The 12,153-nt window shown below is 40.6% G+C and overlaps 1 protein-coding gene across 3 annotated transcripts in view; it reads left to right on the forward strand.

Annotated features, from left to right (window-relative positions):
- The window catches only part of dnaaf11 (dynein axonemal assembly factor 11), a 101,478-nt gene extending 89,611 nt beyond the window's left edge, over positions 1-11,867 (forward strand). For all 3 annotated transcript variants that reach the window (XM_014139094.2, XM_014139098.2, XM_014139095.2), the window contains one exon: positions 11,406-11,867. In XM_014139094.2, the coding sequence (XP_013994569.2) occupies positions 11,406-11,544 (139 nt within the window). In that variant the 3' untranslated portion in view covers positions 11,545-11,867. The remainder of the gene's footprint in view (positions 1-11,405) is intronic.
- Positions 11,868-12,153: the final 286 nt, after the last annotated feature.

Raw genomic sequence — 12,153 nt, forward strand, 5'->3', positions numbered from 1 at the left:
TACACAATTTAAATGATAAACATCTCCTTAATCTAACCACATTGTTCGATTTTCAAAGAGGCTTTACGGCAAAAGCATAAAGTTAGATTATGTTAGGACAGTACATAGCCACAAAAGTACAAACATCCATTTTCAATTCAAGGTCAGGCGTCACCAAAAGCAGAAACCAGCTAGAATTATGCACTAACTTTTGTCAATCTCCATCAGATGACACTCCTAGGACATTATGTTATACAATACATGCATTTTTTGTTCCATCAAGTTCATATTTATATCCAAAAACAGCATTTTACAGTAGCGTGAAATTCAGATTTTTTCTTCTCTGAAATGCTTCCGGTGAACATAACAAAATTACTATTCGAAAACATTGGTAAATTATAATATTGTCATTCAAAGAATAATATATTATCATCTCGTAATTGCTACCGAATGGCCAGATTTCAAAATAACTTTACTGGGAAATCACATTTTGCAATAAACGTGGTGCTATTCTAAGAACAACAGGCTATGCTATACAGTTAGCATCATCTAAAATCGATAATAACATTGTAAATATCCCCTTACCTTTGATTATCTCCATCAGAAGGCAGGCATCCCAGGTCCGGAAGGCATCCCAGGTCCGGAACAAATGTGGTTTCTTTTGACAAAGTTCATAATTTATGTCCAAATAACACCAAGTACTTAGCGTTCATTATGCTCCCACAAAACGTGGTGGGGGGAGTGTAATTCACGCCGAAAAGCTAAAAAAAACCTAGTAAATAATCTATTTATGTTTGTTCAAATGTTGTTTAGCATTAATCTTTTGGTCCATTTTTAACGTTAAACATCAGTAATATTTTCACACAACCTATCCTATGTCTAGATAAACAATGAAGACAAAACTCACGTTTCTCAGATTTATGCGCAGGCGCAAAAAAATGAAGTGATGACATGTCAACTTCCTTGGATTCTAATTTGCTCTCTGTTTATCATAGACGCTTCAAACAACTTTATAAAGATCGTTGACATCTAGTGGAAGCCGTAGGTGTTGCGAAATGAATCATTTCTCACTATGGTATCTATAAAACAATGACACTAAATAGTACAGTCACATACTTACAGACACCATTCAAACTGTTTTAGAAAATTCAGAGTGTTTTCTACCCGAATGTGTTAATAATATGCATATCCTAGCTTCTGAGTTGGTGTAGGAGGCAGTTAAAAATGGGCACATATTGTTTTCAAAATGTCTCAATACTGCCCCCGAGCCCCAACAGGTTAAAACAAGTCAAAATGAGGCTCAGTAGTGTGTGTGGCCTCCACGTGCCTGTATGACCTCCCTACAACTCCTGGACAGTCTGTGGTGCAATGTGGCGTTGGTGGATGGAGCGAGACATGATGTCCCAGATGTGCTCAATTAGACTCAGGTCTGGGGAACGGGCGGGCCAGTCCATAGCATCAATACCTTCCTCTTGCAGGAACTGCTGACACACTCCAGCCACATGAGGTCTAGCATTGTCTTACATTAGGAGGAACCCAGGGCCAACCGCACCAGCATATGGTCTCACAAGGGGTCTGAGGATCTCATCTCGGTACCTAATGGCAGTCAGGCTACCTCTGGCGAGCACATGGAGGGCTGTGCGGCCCCCCAAAGAAATGCCACCCCACACCATGACTGACCCACCGCCAAACCGGTCATGCTGGAGGATGTTGCAGGCAGCAGAATGTTCTCCACGGCGTCTCCAGACTCTGTCACGTCTGTCACGTGCTCAGTGTGAACCTGCTTTCATCTGTGAAGAGCACAGGGTGCCAGTGGCGAATTTGCCAATCTTGGTGTTCTCTGGCAAATGCCAAACGTCCTGCACAGTGTTGGGCTGTAAGCACAACCCCCACCTGTGGACGTCGGGCCCTCATACCACCCTCATGGAGTCTGTTTCTGAACATTTGAGCAGACACATGCACATTTGTGGCCTGCTGGAGGTCATTTTGCAGGGCTCTGGCAGTGCTCCTCCTGCTCCTCCTTGCACAAAGGCGGAGGTAGCGGTCCTGCTGCTGGGTTGTTGCCCTCCTACGGCCTCCTCCACATCTCCTGATGTACTGGCCTGTCTCCTGGTAGCACCTCCATGCTCTGGACACTACGCTGACAGACACAGCAAACCTTCTTGCCACAGCTCGCATTGATGTGCCATCCTGGATGAGCTGCACTACCTGAGCCACTTGTGTGGGTTGTAGACTCCGTCTCATGCTACCACTAGAGTGAAAGCACCGCCAGCATTCAAAAGTGACCAAAACATCAGCCAGGAAGCATAGGAACTGAGAAGTGGTCTGTGGTCCACCTGCAGAACCACTCCTTTATTGGCGGTGTCTTGCTAATTGCCTATAATTTCCACCTGTTGTCTATTCCATTTGCACAACAGCATGTGAAATTTATTGTCAATCGGTGTTGCTTCCTAAGTGGACAGTTTGATTTCACAGAAGTGTGATTGACTTGGAGTAACATTGTGTTGTTTAAGTGTTCCCTTTATTTTTTGAGCATTGTATATATATTGCACTTTATAAATGTCTTTATTTATTTAACCTTTATTTAACTAGGCAAGTCAGTTTAGAACAAAGTACACATTTTACAATGACGGCCTACCCCGGCCAAACCCTCCCCTCACCTAGACGACGCTGGGCCAATTGTGAGCCGCCCTATCGGACTCCCGAGGGCGGTAGTGATACAGCCTGGGATCAAACCAGGGTATCTAGTGACGCCTCTAGCATTGAGATGCTGTGCCACTCGGGAGCCCCTATTTATATAATGAATATGAATTCGGATCGCAGAAATGTAAAAATATTAAAGCATTAGAACTCTCACTAAAGGCTTCCAACATATGCTTAAATCAAATTTTATTTGTCACATGCACCGAATAAAACGGGTGAAATGCTACTTACAAGCCCTTAGCCAACAATACAGTTAAGAAAATATTTACTAAATAAACTTAAGTAAAAAGTTTACACAATAAAATAATATTGAGGCTATATACAAGGGGTACCGGTACTTAGTCAGTGTGTGGGGGTACAGGTTAGTGGAGTTATTTGAGGTAATATGCACATGTAAGTAGGGGTAAAGTGAATATGCATATATAATAAACAGTGAGTATCAGCAGTGTAAAAAAAAGGGGGGTCAGTGGAAATAGCCATTTGATTAACTGTTTAGCAGTCTTATGGTTTGGGGGGTAGAAGCTGTTAGAAGCTTGAGCCTTTTGATCCCTGACTTGGCGCTCCGGTGTTGCTTGCCGTGCGGTAGCAAAGAGAACAGTCTATCACTAGGGTGGCTGGAGTCTTTGACAATTTTTTGGGATTACTTCTGACACCACCTGGTATAGAGGTCCTGGATGGCAGGAAGCTTGGCCCCAGTGATGTACTGGGCTTTACGCACTACCCTCTGTAGCATCTTGCAGTTGGATGCCGAGCAGTTGCCATACCAGGCGGTGATGCAACCAGTCAGCTCTTGATGGTGCAGCTGTCTAACTTTTTAAGGATCTGTGCCCTCTTCCACGACTGTCTTGATGTGTTTGGACCATGATAGTTTGTTGGTGATTTGAACACCAAGGAAGCTCTCGACCTGCTGCACTACAGCCCTGTCGATGTGAATGGGGGTGTGCTCGGCCCTCCTTTTCCTGTAGTCCATGATCATCAAATTTATCTTGATCACGTTGTGGGAGAGGTTGTTGTCCTTGCACCACACTACCAGGTCTCTGACCTCTTCCTTACAGGCTGTCTCATTGTTGGTGATCAGGTCTACCATCGTTGTGTCGTTGGCAAACTTAATGATGGTGTTGGAGTCGTGCTTTGCCACGAAGTCGTCGTGGGTGGACAGGGAGTACTACAGGAGGGGACTAGGCACACACCCCTGAGGGGCCCGTGTTGAGGATCAGCGTGTTAGATGTGTTGTTGCCTGCCCTTACCACCTGGGGGCGTCCCGTCAGGAAATCCATGATTCAGTTGCAAAGGTAGGTGTTTAGTCCCAAGGTGCTTAGCTTAGTGATGAGCTTTGAGGGCACTATGGTGTTGAACACTGAGCTGTGGTCAATGAACAGCATTCTCGTGTAGGTGTTCCTTTTGTCCAGGTGGGAAAGGGCATTGTGGAGTGCAATAGAGATTGCGTCATCTGTTGGGGCAGTTGCAAATTGGAGTGGGTCTAGCCCTGCCACATCCGACGAGCATCAGCGCTGCTGTAGTAGCATTCAATCTTATTCCTGCATTGACGCTTTGCCTGTTTGATGGTCATCGGAGGGCATAGCAGGATTTCTTATAAGCGTCAGGGTTAGAGTCCCTGGCTTCTGGTTGGGGTATGTACATACGGTCACTGTGGGCACGATGTCATCGATGCACTTATTGATGAAGCCGGTGACTGATGTAGTATACTCCTCAATGCCATCGGATGAATTCCGGAACATATTCCACTCTGCGCTAGCAAAACAGCCCTGTAGCTTAGCATCTGCATCATCTGACCACTTCTGTATTGAGCGAAAATATTAGCTTTTCGCACACCAGCTGTTATTGAAATATGGACACAGACCACCACCCCTTGTCATACCGGAGGTAGCTGTTCTGTCTTGCTGATGTACGGAAAACCCAGCCAACTGTATATTATCCATGTCGTTGTTCAGCCCCGACTCGGTGAAACATAATATAATACAGTTTTTAATGTCCCATTGGTACGATAGTCTCGAACGCAGCTCATCTTGTTTGTTGGCCAATAGGATGAATGGTAGAGGCGGGTTACCCACTCGCTATCGAATTCTCACAAGGCACCTGGCTCTGCTTCCCCTGTATCGATGTCTCCTCTTCATGCGAATGACAGGGATTTGGGACTGGTCCGGGGGCAGCACAAAATTTTTCGCATCCGACACGTTCAACAAAACATCTTCATCCAGTTGGATGTAAATAATCGCTGTTCTGATTTCCAGAAGCTCTTTTCGGTCATAAGAGATGGTGGCAGAAACATTATTTACCAAATAAGTTATAAACAATGTGAAAAAACACACAAAATAGCACAGTTGGTCAGGAGCCCGTAAAACAGCAGCCATCCCCTCCGGCGCCATTCTAAATGCGAACTGGTTCTCAAACAGATTAGTATGAATGTCTCACCCCATGTTCAAGAATGGCCTTTTTCCCTTTATTCAGATTACAATCTCTCACTTTTGGTCATTTATTTAGAAAATCTCCATAATATCACTATTTTTAAAACAAAGTTGGTTGCAATTTCAGTTTATTCCACCAGATTAAACAAAATAAATATTGCAACAAATATTATGGTTAAAGTCAAATATACTAATTGATTAAAAAAAAAAAAAATTGGGGTAAAAATAATTCAGAACAGTATAATCTTTGTAAATGCATTAAAGACCAAAATTGGCTAAAGAAAATTGTTGTAAATAAAAAGTATATCAGTTTTTTATTTATTGACCAAAAAATGTACAGCTGTGCCATATAGATTGCAAAATAGTGGCACATGGTTTATGAACTGATTCACAAAACGATGCTTGATTTAAAATTCTTGCAACCAATATAATGTTTATATATATATATATATATATATGGGGGATAAACTATCCCAGCTCTGCAAATTTTGCTGCGAAGAGACAGAATAATGACAGAATTTGTTTTGGTACTGTCCATATGTAGCTTGTTTTTGGTCAAAGGTTCAGGAATGGCTGAAGAATTGACACATTTACATGGAGCTAACTCTGCAAATAGCACTGCTGGGTGATTTAAAAAATCTATCGATCAATAGTATAATAATACTCTTACACTCTTAACAAACGTGTTTATCTTTCATTTACAATATGCAGAATCTATGAGAATAGAAAAGTTCAGAACTTTTGTGAAACAGCACAGGTGAAAGATTAATGGCAAATAGAAGGAGGGGTTGAGTGAAAACTAAAAACAAACAAAAGATAACTATTGTAAAATATACTGTGTCTGTAAAATGTATTTCGTATGTATAAGCTGGAAGTAGAAGCCTAAGTGTTGTTGTCCATTAGTTTACTCCAATTAGGGGAGGGAGGGTAGGGTTACGGGAAAATAATACACCACCATTCAAAAGTTTGGGGTCACTTAGAAATGTCCTTGTTTTTGAAAGAAAAGCAATTTATTTTTCCAATAAAATTACATCAAATTGATCAGAAATACAGTGTAGACATTGTTAATGTAAATGTTCATGCATTTCAAGGCTGCATTGAGACAATTAATTTTCAATGACCCAAGCCCAGCTCAGATAATCCCTACCATTGTGTCGCTGAGTTGTTGGAATGCTGCAGCAAATGTACATTATCCCAAGGGCGTTGGCAGTCACAATGTAAGTAACCTGACTCCCTGAATGCCTCTGTCAATCCTACAGCTATTGTATACAGTAATCATGTGCCTATGAACCAGAGTTATACTATTAGCACTGAGGCGGTGTGCCCTAGTAGGAAGTCGGATGTGTGCAGCTCACCCTGCACTATCAGCTCAAACATAAATAACATTGTCATGTCTACAACTGATAAGCTTAAGAAACAAGGTTCATGAAATCAGTAACTTACTAGTAACAAATTACATTTATATTCTGACTCTGAAACTCACATAGATCATACCTATAATGATACAGTTATACTATGAGCATTTCTCCTTTGCCAGGATAATTCATCCACCTGACAGGTGTGCCATATCAAGAAGCTGATTAAACAGCAGGATCATTACACAGGTGCACCTTGTGCTGGGAACAATAAAATACCACTCTAAAATGTGCAGTTTTGTCACACAACACAATGCCATGGAATTCTCAAGTTTTGAGGGGAGCGTGCAATTGGCATGCTGACTGCAGGATTGTCCACCAGAACTGTTGCCAGAGAATTGAATGATAATTTCTCTACCATAAGCCGCCTCCAACGTTGGCAGTTATACTATTAGCACTGAGGCGGTATGCCCTAGTAGGAAGTCGGATGTGTCCAGCTCACACTGCACTATCAGCTCAAACATAAATAACATTGTCATGTCTACAACTGACAAGCTTAAGAAACAAGGTTCATGAAAGCAATAACTTGCTAGCAACAAATTACATTCATATTCTGACTCTGAAACTCACTTAGATAATATATTTAATGATACAGTGGTAGCAAAACATGGTTATAACATCTACAGAAAATACAGAAATGCCAATGGGGCAGTGTTGCGGTCTATATTTAGAGCCACATTCCTGTAAAGCTTAGAGGGGATCTCATGTTAAATACTGTTGAAGTAATATGGCTACAGGTTCACCTGCCTCACCTAAAGCACATTATTGTGGGAAACTGCTATAAACCACCAAGTCCTAACAATCAGTATCTGCATAATATGTGTGAAATGCTTGATAATATATGTGATATCAACAGAGAGGTATATTTTCTGGGGGACCTAATTGTTGACTGGCTTTCATCAAGCTGCCCAATCAAGAAAAAGCTTCAAACTGTAACCATTGCCTGCAACCTGGTTCAGGTTATCAGTCAACCTACCAGGGTAGTTACAAACAGCACAGGAAGGAAATCATCAAAATGTATTGATTACATCTTTACTAATGCTGCAGAAATGTGCTTGAAAGCAGTATCCAAATCCATCGGATGTGGTGATCATAATATAGTAGCCATATCTAGGAAAACCAAAGTTCAAAAGGCTGGGCCTAATATAGTGAATAAGAGGTCATTATTATTATTGTTGTCTATCAACCATGACAAGCCACCTGGGTCAGACAACTTGGATGGAAAATTACTGAGGATATTAGCGGACTATATCGCCACTCCTATTTGCCATATCTTCAATCAAAGCCTACAAGAAAGTGTGTTCCCTCAGACCTGGAGGGAAGGAAAAGTAATTCTGCTACCCAAAAATAGTAAAGCCCCCTTTACTGGCTCAAATAGGTGACCAATCAGCCTGTTAGCAATCCTTAGTAAATTTGGGGGATTTTTTTGTTGTTGACCAGATACAATGCTATTTTACAGTAAACAAATTGACAACAGACTTTTAGCACACTTATAGGGAAGGACATTCAACATGCACGCCACTTAGATAAATGACTGATGATTGGCTGAGAGAAATTGGTGATAAAAAGATAGTTGTAGCTGTTTTGTTAAACTTCAGTGTGGCTTTTGACATCATTGATCATAGTCTGCTGCTGGAAAAACGTATGTGTTATGGCTTTACACGCCTGCTATAATGTGGATAACGAGTGTTGTGTCTGGACTATCATTAAATGTGAAGACTTATTTATATAAAATAATTTCTCTAGGTTTAATTATTACGTGATTAAACTAATCATGTAAACATTAATTAACTAGGAAGTCGGGGCTCCACAGAAAATGTTGAGATTACAAAGTTAGAATTTTCCAAATATAACTCTTCAGATATTTTAATATCTGATCAATTAGTCTTCTATTAATGAATTATTAATTTGTTACCTCATTAGTCTCATTCCAAACGTGGTAAAATTATTGGTTATCTGCAAGAACCCTAGTTTCTATAATGAATCAACAGTATACAAATTGGCTTCATTATTTATTTACTAACTAACTAAATAATCACAGAAATACATAAAACAAACAGTAGATGTTGGTTACTAACAATGATAGAAAAGCCCCTAGTGGGCTAAGCCGATATGACGGCTTGGTAGACAAAGAAAAGGGGTGGGGACTGAGAAAGACGTTTTACATTTTAGTCATTTAGCAGACGCTCTTATCCAGACGCTCTTATCTTATTTTTTTTCCCCGTACTGGCCCCCGTGGGAATCGAACCCACAACCCTGGCATTACAAACACCATGCTCTATCAACTGAGCCACAGGGAAGGACAAAATGGATTCACTACACACAGTCCATAATTATATTCATTGAATTGCTAATCCTTTGCACATGAATGGCCGCTCATTCGAGAACAATTGCAATTTATATATTTACGCCCGTTTGTCGTTGTTGTCTTCTCTGTTGGAATCCTCAATCTTCCTGTAGATTTCATCAGAGTCTCTGGTTAACTTTCCCAGAAGTCACAATGTCTTTCGTGGTTGTACTTCAGAGTACCATTCGGAAATGTTCTCATAGAATAGATGCTTCAGCAGTTGTCGGTAATTCTTGTTCTAGGTTTACGTAATTTCTAGCTGCAGACTAGTAATTCGTGTCATCTTGAATTTGCTCTTATTCTGTAGTGATCGATTAGTCTCAGAGTTGAACCATTTCCAGCCATGTAGCCAAAACTACAGCTGTATGGTCTCCGTGGCCTATAGAATTGTAGCCATTCCAACATGCGGACTCCTGTCCCGGCATTCTCTGACTTCTTAACCATTCGAGATGTCTGGCTTACTGTGGGTCTCTTTGGCATGAAATGTACATTTTGTAATGGGTGGTTTTATACTCTGGAGTAGAAAAGGGGTTTACATGACCCTAACGTATTGTCTATGCTCCCATGGGCATGGCCAATGACTAGGTAATCTTTATATGAAAATCCATACTCTCATTTAGAAGGTTAACATCACATTACATCTTTTCAACAACAGGTTCATATTTAAATCACGTACATTTCACAATATTTACATGTAAACCTGACAGCTGGGAAATGTACACTTGAAGAGATACAGTTATGTGTGTTTCCTGTCTTTCATAAGATCACCAAATGAAACACACTCAACATGACTGTCACTTAAGTGTCCACGGACCATTCCCACATTCTCAAAAGTAGAAATATTGTTTAGTTCTCCCATCTTGGGGATTAGGAGTTTTGAACTAAGAGAAGCTTTTTGTTCTGGTGGACTCTCTCCCTCAAAACTGCATGGAAGTTTCTACCAGGTATTTATGACCTGTCGTAAAGCCATAAAACTGTGGAGAGAGAGAGAGGGTGGGGGCTATGCTCCTCCCCCAGGGCACATCATGACAAGAGTTACCTGTCTAACAGAACACAGAGGGTGTACTTTAATGGAAGCCTCTCCAACAAATTCCAGGTAGAATCAGGAATTCCCCAGAGCAGCTGTCTTGGCCCTTTACTTATGTCATGGCACTAGCTTTGAGTAAAGCCAGTGTGTCAATGTATGCGAATGACTCAACACTATACACGTCAGCTACTACAGCGAGTGAAATCACTGCAACACTTAACAAAGAGCTGCAGTTAGTTTCAGAATGGGTGGCAAGAATTGTTTGTCCTAAATATTTCAAAAACTTAAAGCATTGTATTTGGGACAAATCATTCACTTAACCCTAAACCTCAACTAAATCTTGTAATGAATAATGTGGAAATTGAGCAAGATGATGTGACTAAACTGCTTGGAGTAACCCTGGATTTTAAACTGTCATGGTCAAAACATGTTGATGCAACAGTAGCTAAGATGGGGAGAAGTCTTTCCATAATAAAGCCATCCTCTGCCTTCTTAACAACATTATCAACAAGGCAGGTCTTACAGGCCCTAGTTTTGTCGCACTTGGACTACTGTCCAGTCATTTGGTCAGGTGCCACAAAGAAGGATTAAGGAAAATAACAATTTGCTCAGAACATGGCAGGGCAGTAGGGGTGGCACTTAAATATATGCATGTCAATCTCTCATGGCTCAAAGTAGAGGAGAGATTGACTTCATCACCACTTGTTTTTGTAAGAAGTAGTGACATGCTGAATGCACCGAGGTGTCTGTTTAAACTACTAGCACCCATGCATATACCCCATTAGACATGCCACCAGAGGTCTCTTCACAGTCCCCAAGTCCAGAACAGACTATGGGAGGCGCATAGTACTACATAGACCCATGACTACATGGAACTCTATTCCACATCAGGTAACTGATGCAAAAAAAAACAGCTAAAAAAACACATCTTATGGAACAGCAGGGACTGTGAAGAGGCACAGACACGCGCATACAAATACACATGCTAACACACACACTCTACACACATGTACACATGGATTTTGTATTGTAGATATGTGGTAGTAGGGTAGTGGCCTCAGGGAAAACACACTTAATGTGTTGTGAAACATGTTATGAAATGTAATGTCATGTAATATTTTTAATTGTATATAACTGCCTTAATGTTGGTGGACCCCATGGACATCCTTAATAAATACAAATAACTTGAGGCTATCTGCCGTCCATAAAGTGATGTGTGTCCTGCCGTGGAGTATTTATGTGTGTGTAATGTACTCTTTGTGTTTGTAATATGCATTATGTGTAGTATTATAAACTGTGCATACTTTATAAATAACACACATGCATTATTTAGCACTTCCCTGACTATTACATTTGGTTCCCTGGTACCAGTCAAGAGCAGCAGTATAATGAAAGTATTTGATGTACACATTTGGAAGGAAGGAAAGATTTATTTTAAGGAAGCCAGCCATAATCGTATAAATCCTTTCCATATGGGTTGGTTAACTTGGTATTTGTTCCCATTATAGGAAGAGGTTGGAGGTGGATCCCAGTAAACACTCGGGGGTCGACTTGGCCAACATTGTCACACGAGAGAACAGGGCTGGAGAGCAGACCTCCTTCTATGATAACTTTGTGGACAACCCAGACGTTCCCCCTTTGATGTGAGAGTGAAAATCAAAAATTGGTCTGACAAATTTGTGAACACATAAATCTTCATATCATCTGACATCAATGTAAAAATATATTTAATACAGTAAATGCAAGATATGTCTATCCAACAGATCTGTTTGAATGTTGTGCAAGTCAGAGATGCTCATAGATGTCAGTACAGTATATCATTGTGTATTAAGTTATGATGGTAGTACCACAAACCTTCCTGTACGTGTGTTTAGTTGCTCTGTGGTCCATTTTTATTTGAACTGACTTATATCCTTTCCTGTTTACATTGGTGATGTTCCCCACATAAAAAAATAATATAGTTTAGTACACACTGTAGTATCTCTCAATTTATTTGTAGTACTTACTATAGAATAGTGTAGTATACTGTAGAATACTTTATTAAATACTACAGTATTATCTGCATACAAAAAACACTATAGTAAATACTACATTATTTAATTTGTATATACCCTGCCCATTCCCGTCCTCCATATCACAATTTGTACCACCCATGAGTAAGAAACCTACATACCAAGTATTGTGTTCCAGACAGGTTGTAGAAAATAGTAGAAGTGCTGTTCAGAGTCCAGGTTACAGGTTATAGAAAATGTGTTT

This window comes from Salmo salar, chromosome ssa14, assembly GCF_905237065.1.
Source record: "Salmo salar chromosome ssa14, Ssal_v3.1, whole genome shotgun sequence".
Taxonomy (NCBI): domain Eukaryota; kingdom Metazoa; phylum Chordata; class Actinopteri; order Salmoniformes; family Salmonidae; genus Salmo; species Salmo salar.